This window comes from Anabrus simplex, chromosome 2 (assembly GCF_040414725.1).
Source record: "Anabrus simplex isolate iqAnaSimp1 chromosome 2, ASM4041472v1, whole genome shotgun sequence".
NCBI lineage: Eukaryota > Metazoa > Arthropoda > Insecta > Orthoptera > Tettigoniidae > Anabrus > Anabrus simplex.
The window spans coordinates 130,921,126-130,942,324 of record NC_090266.1 but is presented as its reverse complement, the minus strand read 5'-3'; the positions used below and the strand labels follow the sequence as shown (position 1 = coordinate 130,942,324).

Below are 21,199 nucleotides of genomic sequence, written 5' to 3'. Positions count from 1 at the left end.
CATTGACAATTGTTGACAATTGGGCTTCAGTGAGAATTGATGGTAGAATGAGTTCTTGGTTCAGGGTACTTACAGGGGTTAGACAAGGCTGTAATCTTTCACCTTTGTTGTTCATAGTTTACATGGATCATCTGCTGAAAGGTATAAAATGGCAGGGAGGGATTCAGTTAGGTGGAAATGTAGTAAGCAGTTTGGCCTATGCTGACGACTTGGTCTTAATGGCAGACTGTGCTGAAAGCCTGCAGTCTAATATCTTGGAACTTGAAAATAGGTGCAATGAGTATGGTATGAAAATTAGCCTCTCAAAGACTAAATTGATGTCAGTAGGTAAGAAAATCAAAAGGATTGAATGTCAGATTGGTGATACAAAGCTAGAACAGGTCGATACTTTCAAGTATTTAGGTTGTGTGTTCTCCCAGGATGGTAATATACCAAGTGAGATTGAATCAAGGTGTAGTAAAGCTAATGCAGTGAGCTCGCAGTTGCGATTAGCAGTATTCTGTAAGAAGGAAGTCAGCTCCCAGACAAAACTATCTTTACATTGGTCTGTTTTCAGACCAACTTTGCTTTACGGGAGCAAAAGCTGGGTGGACTCAGGATATCTTATTCATAATTTAGAAGTAACAGACATGAAAGTAGCAAGAATGATTGCTGGTACAAACAGGTGGGAACAATGGCAGGATTGTACTCGGAATGAGGAGATAAAGGCTAATTTAGGAATGAACTCGATGGATGAAGCTGTACGCATAAACCGGCTTCGGTGGTGGGGACATGTGAGGCGAATGGAGGAGGGTAGGTTACCTAGGAGAATAATGGACTCTGTTATGGAGGGTAAGAGAAGTAGAGGGAGACCAAGATGACGATGGTTAGACTCGGTTTTTAATGATTTAAAGATAAGAGGTATAGAACTAAATGAGGCCACACCACTAGTTGCAAATCGAGGATTGTGGCGACGTTTAGTAAATTCTCAGAGGCTTGCAGACTGAACGCTGAAAGGCATAACAGTCTATAATGATAATGTATGTGTGTATGTATGTATGTTTCTGCTTCATTTTTACAGTTTACTTTTACCTGGGCTCTATTTTACATTGATGACACATCTATGTGGATAATCATGTTTTAAATAAGTTTTAATTCACTGATAATAGGCCTTAATATGTGAAAACTAGTTATGAAGTGAACTTTGTGTGCTAATGCGATTGTTAGGTTTTAATAATAATAATAATAATAATAATAATAATAATAATAATAATAATAATAATAATAATAATAATAATAATAATAATAATAACTTTAAATAGTTTGTAACACAGTTATACATAACGATCTTATCACCATAGGATTGAAATAATTCTAATTCATTCTGTTAAACACGTTTACAGAGTGAGCAACTCCACACGAGCACACTGCAGATGTATTTGCTTCCTACTTCACTTTCTGCTCTTTCTCTTTTTGAAATATTTCAGTTACATTTATGTTATTTACATTGAAGTATATAATCAATCAATCAATCAATCAATCAATCAATACTGATCTGCATTTAGGGCAGTCGCCCAGGTGGCAGATTCCCTATCTGTTGCTTTCCTAGCCTTTTCCGAAATGATTTCAAAGAAATTGGAAATTTATTGAACATCTCCCTTGGTAAGTTATTCCAATCCCTAACTCCCCTTCCTATAAATGAATATTTGCCCCAGTTTGTCCTCTTGAATTCCAACTTTATCTTCATATCGTGATCTTTCCTACTTTTATAAACGCCATTCAAACCTATTCGTCTACTAATGTCATCCCACGCCATCTCTCCACTGACAGCTCGGAACATACCACTTAGTCGAGCAGCTCTTCTTCTTTCTCTCAATTCTTCCCAACCCAAACACTGCAACATTTTTGTAACGCTACTCTTTTGTCGGAAATCACCCAGAACAAATCGAGCTGCTTTTCTTTGGATTTTTTCCAGTTCTTGAATCAGGTAATCCTGGTGAGGGTCCCATACACTGGAACCATACTCTAGTTGGGGTCTTACCAGAAACTTATATGCACTCTCCTTAACATCCTTACTACAACCCCTAAACACCCTCATAACCATGTGTAGAGATCGGTACCCTTTATTTACAATCCCATTTATGTGATTACCCCAGTGAAGATCTTTCCTTATATTAACACCTAGATACTTACAATGATCCCCAAAAGGAACTTTCACCCCATCAACGCAGTAATTAAAACTGAGAGGTCTTTTCCTATTTGTGAAACTCACAACCTGACTTTTAGCCCCGTTTATCAACATACCATTGCCTGCTGTCCATCTCACAACATTTTCGAGGTCACGTTGCAGTTGCTCACAATCTTGTAACTTATTTATCACTCTATAGAGAATAACATCATCCGCAAAAAGCCTTACTTCCGATTCCACTCCTTTACTCATATCATTTATATATATAAGAAAACATAAAGGTCCGATAACACTGCCCTGAGGAACTCCCCTCTCAACTATTACAGGGTCAGACAAAGCTTCACCTACTCTAACTCTCTGAGATCTGTTTTCTAGAAATATAGCAACCCATTCAGTCACTCTTTTGTCTAGTCCAATTGCACTCATTTTTGCCAGTAGTCTCCCATGATCCACCCTATCAAATGCTTTAGACATGTCAATTGCGATACAGTCCATTTGACCTCCAGAATCCAAGATATCTGCTATATCTTGCTGGAATCCTACAAGTTGAGCTTCAGTGGAATAACCTTTCCTAAAACCGAATTGCCTTCTATCAAACCAGTTATTAATTTCACAAACATGTCTAATATAATCAGAAAGAATGCCTTCCCAAAGCTTACCTACAATGCATGTCAAACCTACTGGCCTGTAATTTTCAGCTTTATGTCTATCACCCTTTCCTTTATACACAGGGGCTACTATAGCAACTCTCCATTCATCTGGTATAGCTCCTTCGACCAAACAATAATCAAATAAGTGCTTCAGATATGGTACTCTATTCCAGCCCATTGTCTTTAGTATATCCCCAGAAATCTGATCAATTCCAGCCGCTTTTCTAGTTTTCAACTTTTGTATCTTATTGTAAATATCATTGTTATCATATGTAAATTTTATTACTTCTTTGGCCTTAGTCTCTTCCTCTATCTCGACATTATCCTTGTAACCAACAATCTTTACAGACTGCTGACTGAATACTTCTGCCTTTTGAAGATCCTCACATACACACTCCCCTTGTTCATTAATTATTCCTGGAATGTCCTTCTTGGAACCTGTTTCTGCCTTAAAATACCTATACATACCCTTCCATTTTTCACTAAAATTTGCATGACTGCCAATTATGCTTGCCATCATGTTATCCTTAGCTGCCTTCTTTGCTAGATTCAATTTTCTAGTAAGTTCCTTCAATTTCTCCTTACTTCCACAGCCATTTCTAACTCTATTTCTTTCCAGTCTGCACCTCCTTCTTAGTCTCTTTATTTCTCTATTATAATAAGGTGGGTCTTTACCATTCCTTACCACCCTTAAAGGTACAAATCTGTTTTCGCATTCCTCAACAATTTCTTTAAACCCATCCCAGAGTCTGTTTACATTTTTATTTACCGTTTTCCACCGATCATAGTTACTTTTTAGAAACTGCCTCATACCTGCTTTATCAGCCATATGGTACTGCCTAACAGTCCTACTTTTAAGACCTTCCTTTCTATCACATTTATTTTTAACTACCACAAAAACAGCTTCATGATCACTAATACCATCTATTACTTCAGTTTCCCTATAGAGCTCATCTGGTTTTATCAGCACCACATCCAGGATATTTTTCCCTCTGGTTGGTTCCATCACTTTCTGAATCAGCTGTCCTTCCCATATTAACTTATTTGCCATTTGTTGGTCATGCTTCCTGTCGTTCGCATTTCCTTCCCAATTGACATCTGGCAAATTCAGATCTCCCGCTACAATCACATTTCTTTCCATGTCGTTTCCCACATAGCTGACTATCCTATCAAATAATTCCGAATCCGCATCAGTGCTACCCTTTCCCGATCTGTACACTCCAAATATATCAAGTTGCCTATTATCTTTAGAAATGAGCCTTACACATAGAATTTCATGTGTCTCATCTTTAACTTTTTCGTAGCTTACAAATTCTTCTTTCACCAGAATGAAAACTCCCCCTCCCACCTTTCCTATCCTCCAACTATTCAATACCATATACAATGGAATAAGTTAAAAGTTTTAATTGAACATGTTTTGCCTCTTTGAGCCATGATTAGCAGTGAATAATGTACAATTATACAGTGTGGACAAAATAAAACTGGCCCAGAAAATGTTAACAATAATACTGATGCAGGATTGGCCCTTGAATGTCTTGATGGCATTTATAACAGATTCTGGTAATGAGTGCTTATGCTTATATGTTTTTGGTTTATGTTGTACATACACCAACATTCCTTTGCACACAAATAATAATTTGGTGTTTATTCGGTCGACAGTTTATGAAGGAAAAGAATTGCCTATAAATTGTTGGCATTTTCTCTTATAGCCTTCCCATAATACAGCTGAAGAGAATCAGTTTTTCAGTGTAAGCTCGCCTCTTCTCTGCTAAAAGCTTTCTGCCCTCTTTCCTTTCTCTGAGGAAAACAAAATTAAAATTTCATTGTTACATGAGTTGCAAACTAACTTAAAATTATGGCTGTACTCATTCTTCCTTCTTCCACAATGTTTACGCATCCAGTATTCTCACAATTACCATATACTGGAACCTTTCCCACCGTCCCCCATGACTCATGGGACCATGTGACAACAAACCAACCCTTTCGGGTCACGAACACATGGGACCATGCTCCACGGAAGTCGATAGTCAAGGGATCTTTTTGGTCTGTGCCGATTTCTCCTCATTGGGATTGTATACTTAATCCACTCACATGAGAAGTTATCGGCCATACGACTCAGCTAGATCACAGCTACTCTCCCGTTCCTGAGGTCTGAACACGGACTCCTCAGGGCCGAAGACCGTTCGCGGCATATAGAGGCTATCAAACATAAACTATCTTAAAGGCCTACAATGAACGGAAGAGGATTCTGGATGCATGTTTTTCGGTATAGATAGGCGCAAAATCGTTTGGAACAATTTACTATTCACTCGGTGAAATATACAAAAATTTACATACACTCTTGATACTTATTACACAATTGATATAAGCAATCACTTATTTCAGCAGCGGAAAAATCCGTACTGCCATTGACATCCGCTGTTACCTCCACATTCCACAGACAAAATCTATATGAACGGCAACGTTAACTGGTACTTTCTCTAATCCAATAAATTTTCCCTTTTGACACAGACGTAAATATCCATATCCCTCTCTACCAAAACAGAGAATTACCGAGAGGTTATTAATATGATCTCACTTTTTCACATACTATCACTTTGAATTGCCTGTGTCCTATATTGCTTACATAACTATTACATTAGTTTGGATGTATGCTACACAAATTGTTTTGTGTATTATCGCGATTGTTTTGTGCGTTCTATCACCCGGTTACCATAAACCATTGAGTACGACATACACAATAAAATGACCCTACCATATTCACAAAAACAAAACAAGCCATGTTTCCCCCAATGCGAGTATTCCATGGGACTGAATCCCGTATTACACATTTGACTCTATTTACACAAAAGAAAACTGTCCGCTTTTTTTGAATGGTCGGCTAACTCTAGGAATCAATAAAGTAAATATTAAAACATAATTAATCCGAACATTCTGACCATATCAGAAATCCGTCACTAAAACACGGAGAAGGAAAATAAAAAAAATGGACTCAAGTCTTCCATATAAAATTAAACAGACTTGAACAACGAATTATCATTTGCAATCACTACCAGTGGACTTTCACGAAGTCTAGATTCAAATCAACATCGATTATAAGTAAACAAAACACTTCCTGGAAAAGAAATATATCAAACACATGTATCAATAAAGACAATGGCTGTAATTAACCCGTTGTAACCCGCTGTCTTAGCGAGCTGTTGATCCCTGCTGTGCTCACACGAGGTTTGAACCTGAGACTCTGGTCGTCTCCATCCAGGGTACTGTAATCAAGCCCTAATTAATCTAATCATGTATCGAACAGTCATAACAAAAATAAACATCTATATTGCTCTGTGGGTCATGGTCTACGGCGTGGCAATTAAAGCACTTGCTGTCTTTATTCTCAAAAGAAAACAGACTGTTGATCCGACCAACCTTTCTGCTTGTATCTATTCCTCCCTGTTCCAGATTCTCCCCCTCTCAGCCATAAATTCACGGCTGACACTTGTCCCACGGTCCGGAGACTAAAGACACTATTCAACCTGCTTCCCGCTAGGATTTTTCTTTCTGTGTCCATCAAATTAATTCATTAGAAAACTGGCACATTTCATTCAATGCTCGGGCCAGCCCACATACCTTCAGTACACGAGAATCATTTCTCGAATTCGACCGTTAATTCACATTTCATTCTCTCATATCTCTGGAGGTCTGGAGTTCGACTCGTATCTTCTCTCCTTCCAAAAGTCCACCATCCGTTAGCCACTGACCACAGCAATACTCCTATTTCTCCGCCTCTGAGGCGAGAGTGTGTACCTATCAGATACTACCCTATTGCTCAAAATCTATTGGTATAAATCATCAATCAAAATACCTTTGGTAAAATAATAACAATAATAATAATAATAATAATAATAATAATAATAATAATAAAAATGATAAAAATAAAATTTAATTAACATTATAAAATCCTGCCAAACCACTAACAGACCTTCTACATGTAATCACACTAGTGTAGTGGAGGACATGGGTTCAAACCTCGGGACGTCATTCCTTGAGCATCTTGAGTTACAGCCAAACTTATATTACCATGCAATGAACTCTATCTTTACGAACATAGTGCTGATTCTAGCCCAAGCCTTTCCTTTTTATACGGGCACTTGTTGATGACTCTGTCACCTCGCTAATCCCTGCGTAACTTAGGCAATTGCTCAGATGAGATCTACATCAGTAATCTACATAGCATTCTACTCCTTTTCCCCCCTCAATTCCTTTTCAGCACTAAATAAACAAAATATGATAACATGCAAATGTAGCCACTAAAAGGGGTCCCAAATTCTATACATAAACAAAGGATCACTCCCTTCCCATATCTAATTAATTAAAACCAAAATGAATAAAAGGATTCCCGACCATTCTCAGGCGGATTAAGCCTATTTATAATGTTATTTTTAACCCTATACTTCATGACTGTTATTTACAAAGGGAAATACTAGCATTGGAGAAGAAACATAACTTTGTACTCAACGGTTGATGTCTTCGGCCCCATCCGGAGGTTCCGGAGGCCTACCCATGTCGGATTACTCCATGGCACCGGATCCTGGAGTCCTGGAGTTCAGAAGTTCCATATCTTGTCTCGTGTAATCCATTTTAGTAGCACACGGATCACTGAAATTAGATTGTAATTTACACAATTTATCGATTTCTTGCTCACGTGTCACCATTCACTCCTACTACTTCGTTGTTTACCCACTGACAGTTACATGGAGATGAATATACCGGCTACTTTCAGCTAGTCTACCCCAATCGCACTGTTACGCTGGGCATTCCCAGCATCCGCATGATGCAGAATTTTCTATCCCTATCTTTTGTATGTTTTGATAGTTCAGGAACACTTCTCACTGCCTGTTACTCAGTTAATAATCTGACCTGCGCTTTGTTCAGAAAACAGCGTAGATTTATACTGTTCTTTGTTGTCCTACAGAAATTCTGCGTAATATCAAGTAGTTGTTAGACCAAATCCTACTTCATATTTCACGAAGACTTAGTCTACTTTGCAACCGAGATCTTAAGTACATCTCATTACCGTAATCTTCTGTTGCCTATCACAAATTATAATCGAAAAAACTGAAAGATTTCACTCCTGCTTTGTTCACACAGTATACAATGGAGCGGTAATTCGATAGCGGACCGGCCGTCGTTTCCCGTCGAAAGCTCCTTAACGAATGCTGCAGCTTCCTGGGACTGCAGAAACTTATACTTGACCCGGCAGTAGGGGCGGCTAGCGAGATCCACCCCCACTCTTATTTCGACTGCTCCTGGATAAACCAGCCTGTCGAAATTTGCAATACGCTAGACTGTGTGACTTGGTTATGCACAAGTACGCTATGATATGCGGAGTTGAATATGTTCGGCGGATCTGCAGTAATTAATTTATCAGCTTGGAGGGGAAGTGGGGAGTCCCCGAAGGCATCTGGTTTTTCACTAGGCGTACGTTCGCTAACGGAGTTATATAAGTTGTTTACCAACGCCTTTCGCTTGGAGAGTATTTTCTATCAGAACTCCTGACTTTATAATTCCACCAAAATTCAGCACACTGCTCTGACGGGTGCAGTTTTGCTAATCAAGCCTTATTTACGCCGAAAATGCATTAAATTTAGCCCGATCGCTTTGGCATCGCTGTACGCTGGCATTTGTTTTCCAATATGGAGTCGCTAAATAGTGTTCTTCTCCTGCTTCTTCTATGACGTGTGCCTAGTTCGGGGATTCTTTAAGCCACCCAGTGGGCGGGTGAGGCGCCTCTCTGGCGGGCGTCTTATTGCACAACCTGATAATACTCCCAACATCCACACAAAGAGAGCTAGCTGCCTGCTTTCTAACCAAGCATATCGCTTGAAATTAATACTAATTGTGCCGGTATGGTCACAATACACATGAAACCTTCATAGCATGACAGAGAAGCCTGAATCCTCGTGCATACAGTTGAACATTATTTAATTCTTCTCCATAATGTCTAAGTCTGGTCCACTTTTTAACGTTGAAGCAAAGAGGTTATGGTCAACATTTTTAGCTGCTGCATCTCATTTGTTCTTGTTAAAATGATTTCCATCAAACTTTTGTTTCTTAAATATAGTGTTACCATCTCCCATGATGATTTATGTTCATTTACAAATAAATTTTGGGATTATTTCACACAGATACATACAGACCACATCCTAAAATGCATTCAATACTAAATTCAAAACAATCAATTTAACTGACAGAGGAACTACCAACATAGCAGAAGGACAGTTAAAGTTGGCAGCCATGGCAGTCAAAAGAATTATTTACACTCTCATACATTTTTTTGATGAAAAATACCAGAGAGATGGGGGGGGGGGGGGGGTGTAAGCAGCTGGCACAGAGTTAAACATTTATGTGTATTTAATGCACTTCCTCGCCTTTGCTGGCGAGATGTAGTGTTTACAGTGCACTATGCCTTCTGTTATGGACTAGAATAAATTTTGTTACTTTCATTGACATGTCTCAGTCTCATCCATGCCTTTGACAATATGAAAGTGACTGAGGTATGAACGATGCTAGTAATACTATTCCTTATGCAGCCAGTCCCTGTTATGAATGGTGTGAAAATATCACTCATAGGGTCGGTTGGTTTGTGCATTTCAGTGGGCTTGGCAAACTGATATGCAATAGCAACTTCTGGCTCGGTGAGGAAAGCAACGGGAAACTACCTCACTCCTCATTTCCCTAGTACGCCTCTTCAGTGATGTCTAAGCTCTTTATGTCAGCTGTTGGCGGAGCTGTGGGGGATCAAACCGGCTTTCGGGCTGAATACCCCAACATACAGTGCACTTCCAGCACTGCTATAAAGGTAAAAATTTGGTCACAAAGTAAATTACACTCTGTAGATTAAGAAAAACTTGTTTTAAAAAAGCCTTTGGCACCCAAACCCATGACATTCCCCCCTTCAAGGATATTGTAATGGTGCCGGCCAGTTTGATGTCAGACCTTTGAAGGAGAAAGTTAACCTGGCTCCAGCCGCAAGCAACATCACCAAGCTAGGGCCCCGCCCTCTTACCACTGCAGCAACGAGTCAGGATTGGGCCAAGTGTGCATGGCCAGTACCCTCTGCCACCACTCCATGATCTCCTTTCAGGCCTCACTGATGGCGCTGAAACCAGAGCATTCAGTTTTGAGAAGTCTCTGGAGGTGTCTACTTTCTTGGAGTGTCTGGAAAGGTTGGCCTCCCTATTTAAGGCAGGCCAGATGATCTTCATTGGTTCAGTTTGGTTTGAGTTCCGCTGGCAATTAAAAGAGTTCAGTTCTGAGTGCAGGTGTGGAGTACTGGATCAGTCACTGATAGTGTCGACTGAGTGCTTTTTGTTCTCTCTCTCTCTCTCTCTCTCTCTCTCTCTCTCTCTGTGTGTGTGTGTGTGTGTGTGTGTGTGTGTGTGTGTGTGTGTGAGAGAGAGAGAGAGAGAGAGAGAGAGAGAGAGAGAGAGAGAGAGAGAGTGTGTGTGTGTGTGCAGCAGCCCAATGAGGGATGCTGAATGAAGACCGCCACAAGTTCAGAATTGTGAGACTGTATTGTACGTGCACAAACTGTGAACTGTGCGGGCATGATAGTTGTACAGTGGGTTTAATCATGAACTGCGCTAGGGTCCAAGTGACACTTCCAGAAGTATCTGTAGTGTAATTGTTTTAGCTTGTGTGAGATTTATTAACTAGAATTACTGAACATTGAGGACAGAGAGAGAGAACGAACTAGCCTGGTTGTGTGCCTGTGTAGTTGTATAAGCAATCATTAGTTAGTCAATAAATCCTAGATTAAGCACTAACAGTTGTGTGTTCATTTACCAACCCCCATCATATTACAATATGTTAACATGTACTTAATTGCATTAGAACTTGGACCGATGAAAATCATGTTAACATGCTAACGAAGAACATACTAATGAGATTCCAGTGTATTTCCTCAGATGTACTAGTGTGGCATTTAATAGTTTCCTTAAAGTGTGTTCAATAACCGTGGCTTCAGTGTGCAGACCAAGCTATACGTCTACTCTGGCATAATGGAATCAACACTTTCTTGTGGATGTGAGACTTCAAATACACACAGAAGGAACCTAAAATGTCTGGAAGAATACTGCCAGCACTGTCTTAGAAGAATAGTTAAGATTAAATTGGCACGATCAAAGAAGGAATATCAGTACCTTGGAAGTGGCCATAGTAGCGTTACAAAAATGTTGCAATGTTTGGGTTGGGAAGAATTGAGAGAAAGAAGAAGAGCTGCTCGACTAAGTGGTATGTTATTACAAGTGATGAAATGGTATGTTCCGAGCTGTCAGCGGAGAGATGGCGTGGAATGACATTAGTAGACGAATAGGTTTGAATGGCGTCTATAAAAGTAGGAAAGATCACAATGTGAAGATAAAGTTGGAATTCAAGAGGACAAACTGGGGCAAATATTCATTTATAGGAAGGGGAGCTAGGGATTGGAATAACTTACCAAGGGAGATGTTCAATAAATTTCCAATTTCTTTGAAATCATTTCGGAAAAGGCTAGGAAAGCAACAGATAGGGAATCTGCCACCTGGGCGACTGCCCTAAATGCAGATCAGTATTGATTGATTTGATTGAACTTGATCTAGTATGATGCTAGAAATGATTCTAAACGTTATACTTTTTCACTATGATTCGTTGCCAACTGGGGATACAATAGGCTAATAATTCAAGGTGGTTTTATTTTACAAGGATGTTTTTTTCAGAAACTGTGTTTTACTGGTCATGCAGATCAAGATATGTGCTTATAATGGAATTCCTATATCTCTTTATTCTTATGTTAAATCTTTCCTTCAGTTCTTAATTTAAAATGTATATATTTTAAACACATATTTGTATTGTAGTTTTGCTATTTTGATTTCAATTTGTAGAAGAGTATCTTATATTAGTTGTAACATTATAGTCCAACTCCTTGGCTGAATGGTCAACATTGAGGCCTTCGGTTCAGAGCGTCCCGGGTGCAATTCCCAGCAGGGTTGGCGACTTTAATTGCATGTGATTAATTCTTGTGGCTTGGGGTCTGGTTGTTTGTGTTTGTCACAACACTCTCCTTTTCATATTCAGACAACACACTACACTAACAACCACCAGAGAAACACGCTATAGTGATTACATCCCTCCACATGGAGTTGGGTGGCAGGAAGGACATTTGGCCATACAACAGGGCCAAATCCACATGTCACGAACCTGCTATGCTGGCGTAGCAGGTGGAGAGGTGATACTCCCACGTGGCGCATCCCAGGTGGCAGATAGGGGGGTCTTATCAGGCTTGCCAGCAGACTTGAAGGAAATAAAATACCTCTCGCGGATCAAACATACACCCCTGTTGGTGGGGGAGACAGACGAAGATTTCACCCGCGGTATCCTGTGCCTGTCGTAAGAGGCGACTAAAAGGGGCGACCGAGGGCTGATCCAATTAGAACCATAAAACTACTTGTAATTATTATCATCACGCAGGGAACACCCTGGGTTGCATTTACTTGTGTGTAGTACCACTATGTTAGGTATGCAATAGGTTTGTGATTAGTAGCGACAGTGTGAGATTCAGGAGGTGGGTCCTACAGTACCTGTGATTCGTACCCCTATATGAGTGACACTATGGGATTAGCGACACCATGGTTCTGACTTACCTATGCTCAGTTCCCACTATGTGAGGAATTCCACGGGATAGTACGAGTTCCTGTGGTTAGTCCACTTATGTGAGGAACGCCATAGGTTTGCGTTGCCTGCAAATAGCGCCGCAATATGCGAAACACCATAGGTCTGTGTTACATGTGCGCATTACACTACCTGTGAATTGTACCATAATGTGTGGAATACCCTGAGTCTCCGCTGCTTTTGATTAGTACCGCAACAGTACACATAGCATGGTTCTACTTTCCTAGCGATAAATGCCATTATGAGGGGCTGATGACCTGGATTTTGGACCCGTTTCAACTATACGCATAATCGATTCAGCATCGTGCTATAGAAGCAGTCCCTTGGTCAGTAATACTATTGTTCTATGCCAGCTTCTATGCATGTGAGGCACTGTGGGTCAGATCCACTGATCATTTTAAATTCATATCCATCCATCCATTCATTATTCGTCCTCATGCTTTGAATTCTGGTCAGTGAAGGATTTTGGACTTTTAAGTTGTCATTTCATTTCGTCTCATTTCGTACCATTAGGGGCCGTTGACCTTGATGTTAGGCCTCTTTAAACAACAAACATCAATCAATCACATGCACGTCACAGTTCACACCTGTGCTCCTTCAAGGTGTGGGAAAAGCGAAAGAAGATTAAGGATAAGAAGTAGTAGTAGTAGTAGTGGTAGTAGTAGTAATCACATCATTAATAATTATCAGAGTAAATTGAGTTGTTAGTCCGGCCCCGGGTATAATTCCCAGCTGGGTCAGGTTTTTTAAATTGTAAATGATTATTATCCGTGGCCTGGGGACTGGGTGTTTGTGTTGTCCTTAACGTTCCTTTCCTCACATTCAACACTACACTTCCTCCATTCCAATTACACGCAGGTTCATATCATATGGTACAAGCAGGGACAAAAGATCTCTATAGGTCGACACCCCAAACAAATAGCATTTTAAAAAATAAAATAAAAATTGAGATTTTCAGCAAAAAGTTATCTCTTTCCAGTTTAGATCTTTGGTAAAACATAACATGCAGTTTTCACATCTGTGCACAGTATTATTCTGTAGTGCTATATCCAGCCATGTTTGATGCCCAGGTATTGCAGTATTGCACTAGTGACGCACACACTTTGCCAGTGTTACTTATTACTACAAATGAATTATTTTGAGAATTCTCGTGGGATATGGAGCATAATTTTTCTCTGCATTGATAGTATGAGCAGATTTATGACAAATTAATTTTATATTTGAATTACCTTTTCTTAACAGCGTTATGAATAAAATATAACTTTTCCCACTTAATTGGAGGTCAGGTTATTGGATGCTTATCATAAATATTCATTTGTTTTCTTTTGCAGATAAAGTTTTGTCTTGCTTAGTAAATTAAAATTGTGCCATATTTTTCCCTCTCATTTTCCAGGAGAAAATGAAACTGATAAGAAGAAGTCAGGGAGTGTATCTGATGATGGTAAGCAATATTGTTTTTTTTACTGTGTTCCTGCATTTGCTTTCATTGTGTAGAGAACTTGGACCTATTTTTTATTTTGTGAGAACAGTATGCAGTTTTTGTTTGTGGAACTACATGATTATACTGTAATTAATGCTCTTCGTTATTTTTCGATGTGGTTTTTTTTTTTTCCAAGAGTGAATCTACATCGAGCATGGTTGGAAGGCACTTTATACTGTGTATTTTACATCATCTACTGTGTAAGGCTGTCTTGATTTTGCAGTGAAGAAAATATTCTTTATTTTTCTTTATGGATTGATTAACTGCATTCATTGCTGGAAGCATCACACCTTTTATCTCTACTGTCCTTAGTTATTTTCCACAGTATCACACCGTGATTTGCATATAGTGATTTTTCACATAGTGGTCATTAATGATGGCATTTCCTGAATTTAAAAAAATCCCAAAAGGAAATGAATGTAACTGTTTGCAAAAAAACAAACTTCAGTTTAAACCTCCAATCTATAACTGGTGAAGCTAATCACTGCTTCTGAAATATAAACTACTAGGGCTGTTGTACCTCAGTTCTGTTTGGAATATTCCAGGCCTATGATGTACCAATTTCTATATTCATTTCTAAAAGTTGAAATTGTTTGCATATTCTTTCCCCGAGTTTTAATAGCATGGTCCTGTATTCAGGTAGTTGGTAATTACTGTGTGTATGAAGATGTCCTTGTATGCTTACCCTTACTTATCACCTGAGAGTCAACTAGTCCTGTATAATTTGCTTGTTCTCATCTTGTGTCATAATCTTTGTTTCTTTATCAGAATTTAGTCTGCAGTGACAAATGCTGATTTATGATAGCAGCCTAGCCTAAATCTTTTAATTTTTATAACATTTGCAATAGTTACCCATCTCTCAGATTTGCAGACCATTGTATGGCATTTTAGATAGAGATTGGTCCATAATTTCCCAGCATTTTTTGTGAAATATGGCAAAGGATCATTCAAGTTAGCAGTAGATTAATTGAAATAAAAATTGCAACAAATTTTGAGCAAGTTTAATAACACTCATCTGAGATACACCGTATCGTATGGTTTCATCCACATATTGTTCAAACTATAGGCTGCTTTATTTGTGATGTGTTTAACTTTTGGTGCAACTGAGCAGAATTTTGTACTGACATTGATATACTAATTGCTGAAAAATACAAGACAAAATTTGTTTTTAAGCCATATTTTCCAGCATTGCATAGCACAGAACAACAATGAAAAGTTTTCATAGTAGACTTCAAGATACTAAGCACAAAAATATGATCTATTTTGTTGTAGCACCCTGAGTTTTCAAAATATTGGATTGGGATTGGAAGAATTGTGTATGAAAATTATAAAAGCAGCAGGACCCGTTAGTCTGCAATGGCTGTATAGGCTATTTATGTGTATTTGGAAAGGAAAATCAGTAAAAAAGTAAAAAAGTAAAAAAAGGTAATAACACCTATATTTAAGAAGGGGGACAAGAAGATATCCGATAATTATTAGGGAATCATATCAAGATAGAAGGTATTAATAATTGAGTAACTCCACCTTTACAGTACTGTACAATATTGTTCCCTTTTATTTTATTTTAAAAAGGGACATGTTTTATCTCTACCTTGTGAGACATCTTTAGCCTAAACATTATTTCTTGTGGTAGGGAATCACACTCATAACTTGGGCAGCAAGAAATATTTGAAAGAGTACTAGAAAAGAGGATGAGAAGAAAGGTGGAAGGAGAAATACAAGAAGAGCAGTATGGCCTTCAAAATCGAAGATCAACACTAGACTTTTGGAATTAAACCAACTTGTCTATTACAGGGAAGGGTGCTGTCACCACTGTTATTCATATAATGTTTATATGTACAAAATTATGAAGGAGACAAAGGTAAAATATGGGGACAGGGAGCTGAAGGAGATGTTTGCAGATGATATTCTGGTGTGGGAAGCAAACAGAGAGGAAGTACAAGGGCAGTTTGACATGTTGAGCAAGATTATTGAAAATTATTGAATGATAATCAGCATGGCAAAGAGTAAGACAATGGTGTTGACTGCATAAGAAAGAGAATGGAAAGGAATGTTAAAAATAAAGGGACAAAACCTTGAAATTGTGGAGAGCTTCAAGTACTTCAGAAGCGAAGTAGGATTGAACATGGCGATCTTTAAAAGGATTCAACATGGAAATGCATTCTACCAGAGTGTGAGAAACATGATGCAGTGGAAGGAAGTACCAATAAAGTGTGAAGAGGTGATACAAAAGATGTACTGCTGCCCAATACTGACCTATGTGGCAGAGATCTGGACACTGAGAAAAAGAGAGAGAATAAAATCCAGACCAATGTAGTCAAAATCTTTGAGACAAAGTTGCGATATGCTGAATATGGAAATGTAACTGGATTCGAGGATGTGGAGTATGTTATGTGAATATGTTATATTTAGAAAAGATCATTAAAAAGGCTGTCATCTCCAACGACATCCGCCAAAGAAAAGCGAAGCCTTGGTTTACTATGGCGTGTTTCAATGCAAGGAAAATTGCTTTACAAGCCTTACAGGATGCAAAAGTGCAACGGACAAAGGAACGGTTAGCAGTTTACGCTAGGTTAAGAAGAGATTATAAAGTCATTGTCGCAGAAGCTAAGAAACAGTTCAGAGAGAAGGAAGAGAGACTACTAATTGAGGAAGCGAAACAGAATCCATATAAAGCCCTTCGCCCAAGGCAACCATCATTCCCAAAGAATATACCGATGAGTGTATGGGAGACACATCTAACTGCAATCCTACAGGAGAGAGATACGCGGCCGGTTAACTTTCATTTAGCCCACACGGAGGCTAGCGTCCATTACAAGGAATTCACACTTGATGAAATATCAGATACCATCTATAACCTGAAAGACAAGAAAGCATGTGGCCCTGATCTCTTATTCAACGAACATTTGAAAGCTACTTTCCCAGTATTACAGAACTCGATATCACTACTACTAAACGAATGTATGCGTCAAGGTAGAGTACCAGAAAGTTGGAAACGATCGACAATTAAGATGTTATATAAAGGGAAAGGTGATACAGCAGATCCCAATTCTTATAGAGGTATCGCACTGGAGTGTATTCTCTTAAAGACCTTGACTGCTTTAGTTCATAAACGCATTACAGAGTTCATTGCGGACAAACTCCCAGATTCTCAATTTGGTTTCAGGAGTGGTAGGTCAACACTTCAGGCAGTTCAGTGCCTTCAACGGGACATAGAGGAAGCCTTGGATCAACCTAGAGGAAAACTTCATGCCATCTTCATTGATTATTCAAAGGCTTTTGACACGATTGACAGAACTATTCTATTAGAGAAGTTACAAAATATCACCGACCATAGTTTCTATCTTCTTCCACTAATCAAAGATCTGCTCACCAGCAATTGGATAGAAATCAGTGATGGCATTACCAAATCAGGTCCCATTTTACAAACTATTGGTGTACTCCAAGGTGACCCGTTGAGCCCTTTGCTCTTCATTATTGCAACGGCAGACATTACAAAATCGATAACGTCTAGTAATGTCAAATTACTCATGTATGCAGATGACATGGCCTTAACGTCCATCTCAGAGTCTGACCTGCAAAGTAATTTTAACAAAGTGAGTAAATGGGCAGAAGATACTAAGCTGAGACTGAATGAGGATAAGACCGTCTCGATGACTTTTAGGAGAGGAGGCAAGAAGGGAACATTTTACTACGGAGACCGGCAGTTAAGATCAGTATCAAGTTTCCGGTACTTGGGAATAACATTTCAATCGGCTGGAAAACAATTTTCCCTTCATGTCAAAGAAAGACTAAATGCGGCCATTAAAGCAATGGGTGACATCAAACTTCTCAGCAGCTTGTCACTGTCGACGGCCATAGAGTTGTTTCATCTCAAAGTCAGTCCAGTTGCGTCCTACGGAATAGAAAACATATGGGTGCATCTTACCAAGGCACAATTGCAAAGTTTAGAGAATGTAAAATCAGCATTTCTTAAAAGAGTACTTTGTCTATCCAAGTACACTCCTTCGCGCCTCGTTTACGTACTGACAAGAGAACTGTTCTATGTAGAAGAGCTGCGTCTGAAGTTCCTGCTTCCCACCACCGCGGCGTATAAGGCACTACTGCAGGAACTTCTTCAAAAGAGGAACAACATATCGGATGATTTTTACCTCAGTGACGCAATGATTAATTTAGAGTGGATGCAAGGAGGTTATAAATTAAGACATATATCAACAAGGCTCGCCGTGCATGGATTTCACCATAAACTGTGTGAATCCATGCAATTTCATGACCCCTGCCATGACTGTAAGTGCAGAAGATGTGGTGAACTCTGTGAGAGATACCATGTACTAAGGTGCAAATTGAGAACAGAATCTCTGAGACACTTTTGTGAATCAGTGTAATACTTGTATTCATGCACATTGTGCGCAATTAAATATTTATTATTGAATATGTTATATAGCATAATAATGCAGAAATATAACTGGGATGACAGAAATGCATTACGTTACGCTTGGTAATTAAACTGATTTTGAAGGAGAGGAAGAGTCTGCGTCTGAAGGTGGCTGTTCAAGAAGTACAAGACTTTCATGTCCATGTCCATGGCTAAGTGGTTAGCATGCTAGCCTTTGGTCACAGGGGTCCCGGGTTCGATTCCTAGCAGGGTCGGGAATTTTACCATCATTGGTTAATTTCGCTGGCACGGGGGCTAGGTGTATGTTTCGTCTTCATCATCATTTCATCCTCATCACAACGCCCAGGTCTTCTACGGGCGTCTAATCAAACGACCTGCACCTGGCGAGCCGAACATATCCTCGGACACTCCCGGCACTAAAAGCCATACTACCGGGCGAGTTGGCCGTGCGTGTAGAGGCGCGCGGCTGTGAGCTTGCATCCGGGAGATAGTAGGTTCGAATCCCACTATCGGCAGCCCTGAAAATGGTTTTCCGTGGTTTCCCATTTTCACACCAGGCAAATGCTGGGGCTGTACATTAATTAAGGCCACGGCCGCTTCCTTCCAACTCCTAGGCCTTTCCTATCCCATTGTCGCCATAAGACCTATCTGTGTCGGTGCGACGTAAAGCCCCTAGCAAAAAAAAAAAGAGCCATACTCCATTTCCATTTCAAGACTTTCATCCCGAAAGCAATAGGAACCATCAAGTCAAGGTGAACACGAACTATCTCTATCCAGAAAGTCTAGGCCCAGTTTATTAGGAGATATTGATAACAGCATACTGGAGAATATTTGTGAAGGTTATTACAATTGTTGCTTCAACTCCTACAGCAGTTCAATGAGGCGCTCGCTGTAACTGTATTAGAAGTAAATAAAATTGTAAGTTAATTTTAAATTATGTGACTAGCAAACAATGAGAATGAGCTCACCTCAAAGGAAACAGGCTGTCACAATTACAAACTTCAAAAGAGCATGTAATGTTGTAATTTTATAGATCAAGGGCATATAGATCTACAGTTGTCTCTTGGCATCTGCAATTGTGGGCACTAGAAGCATCTAAAATTGGTGGCCTGGACAATTTCAAAACTTAGATTATTTTTATCAACAATCTTGAAGGCTGAATAATGCATTTCATACAGGTACATTATTACATCTGAACACACTTGATTGTTATTTTAGATTTTGGAGGCTCTGTCCAAACCCACCAGAAAAATAAATAAATAGGTAACTGCTTTCCATCTCAGTAACTAACAGGCTAACACACACCCTAAATATTCGGGACCAACTCTTGATGACTCTTTAACATACAAAAGGCTCCCAGAAAACACTGGTTGGAAGCTTACCTAAAGCAAGGAACAATATGATCCAAAAACTGGCAGGTACTACTTGGGGTACCCAAGCCAACACCCTTCACACAGCAAGAGTGGCATTAGTGTACTGAGTTGCTGATTACTGCTTGCAGTAAGGTGCAGGTGCCCACATCAATACACAACTCAAAGTGACCATGACGATCGTTACAGGCACCATTAGATCAAACTGTGACCTGCCTGTATGTGCTGGCCAATATACCTCCACCACAGCTTAGAAGACAGAAAGTAGTTGCACATGAGTGAAGGAAGCACATTTCCATTGAGATCAGGCACCTGCCAGTTAATTCAATATAGAGTAACCCACCCATGTCACATCTAAAATCCATAAAGCCATATTGGACTGATGATGTATTTAAACAACTGCAGCCATTCCAGATCACAGAAATGTGGAAGGAGATAAGGAAAGTCAATCCCAGATCCTGTCGTGTCCATCTAGAACAACCCACTCATCCTTGAATGCAATTGCCAAAAGTCCCATGGTGCCGACTGAACCATGCACAAACTGGTCATTGAAGATGTAATATGTCATTCCATAAGTGGGGTCAAACTTGATCCCCTAAAGTGTAATTGTGGAGCCAAAGAGCAAACAATTACCCACATCATCCAAGAGCTCCCAAATCGACGGTTTGAGGATGACTGGAATGACCTAATGAGGGCACCTTCTCTACCTGTGTCCTGGCTGAATGTCCTAGATGTTCAACTGTAACACTTTGCTTATATGTATTTATATACATGTATTTATGTATATCACTTGCACTGTAACTGTAGATTATAAACACCATATGATAATTAAATAAATTATATTCATCACAAGTTAGGACATAGATGAAGATGATAGTATATTTGACCGAGCTCGATAGCTGGAGTCGCTTAAGTGCGGCCAGTATCCAATAATCAGGAGATAGTGGGTTCGAGCCCCACTGTCGGCAGCCCTGAAGATGGCTTTCCGTGGTTTCCCATTTTCACACCAAGCAAATTCTGGGGCTGTACCTTAATTAAGGCCACAGCTGCTTCATTCCACTTCCTAGGCCTTTCCTATCCCGTTGTCGCCATAAGACATATCTGTGTCGGTGCGACGTAAAGCAAATAGCAAGAAGAAGAAGAAGAAGATAGTATATTTCGGAGGGCACAAGAGTTTGTGGAGGAAGTGAACTGATTTATAACAGAGGAGTGTATGACAAAGAATACGTTTGGAACAGTGACCATAGTCAATTTCATTGTGAAATGTCTTACATGACATTTTGCAAATGAGAGAAAACTACTGGTTTTGTGTCTGTACATACCTCAGCATACTGCTGTGCAATTGATGTGGCTTTATCAGTGAGTGGCAGATTAGATAACAAGCAGTATATCTGTTTTCAAGAGACACAAGGCACTTACGGTATTAATGTTTCAAAG

At 39.5% G+C, this 21,199-nt stretch overlaps 1 protein-coding gene across 8 annotated transcripts in view; it reads left to right on the top strand.

Annotated features, from left to right (window-relative positions):
• LOC136863928 (metastasis-associated protein MTA3) overlaps nucleotides 1-21,199 on the top strand; it is a 901,938-nt gene that overhangs the window by 633,956 nt on the left and 246,783 nt on the right. For 7 of the 8 annotated variants that reach the window (XM_067140366.2, XM_067140364.2, XM_067140363.2 and 4 more), the window contains one exon: nucleotides 13,910-13,957. The exons of the other annotated variant lie outside the window; for it this stretch is intronic. In XM_067140366.2, coding sequence (XP_066996467.2) covers nucleotides 13,910-13,957 — 48 coding nt within the window. The remainder of the gene's footprint in view (nucleotides 1-13,909; nucleotides 13,958-21,199) is intronic. 8 annotated transcript variants of the gene reach the window in all.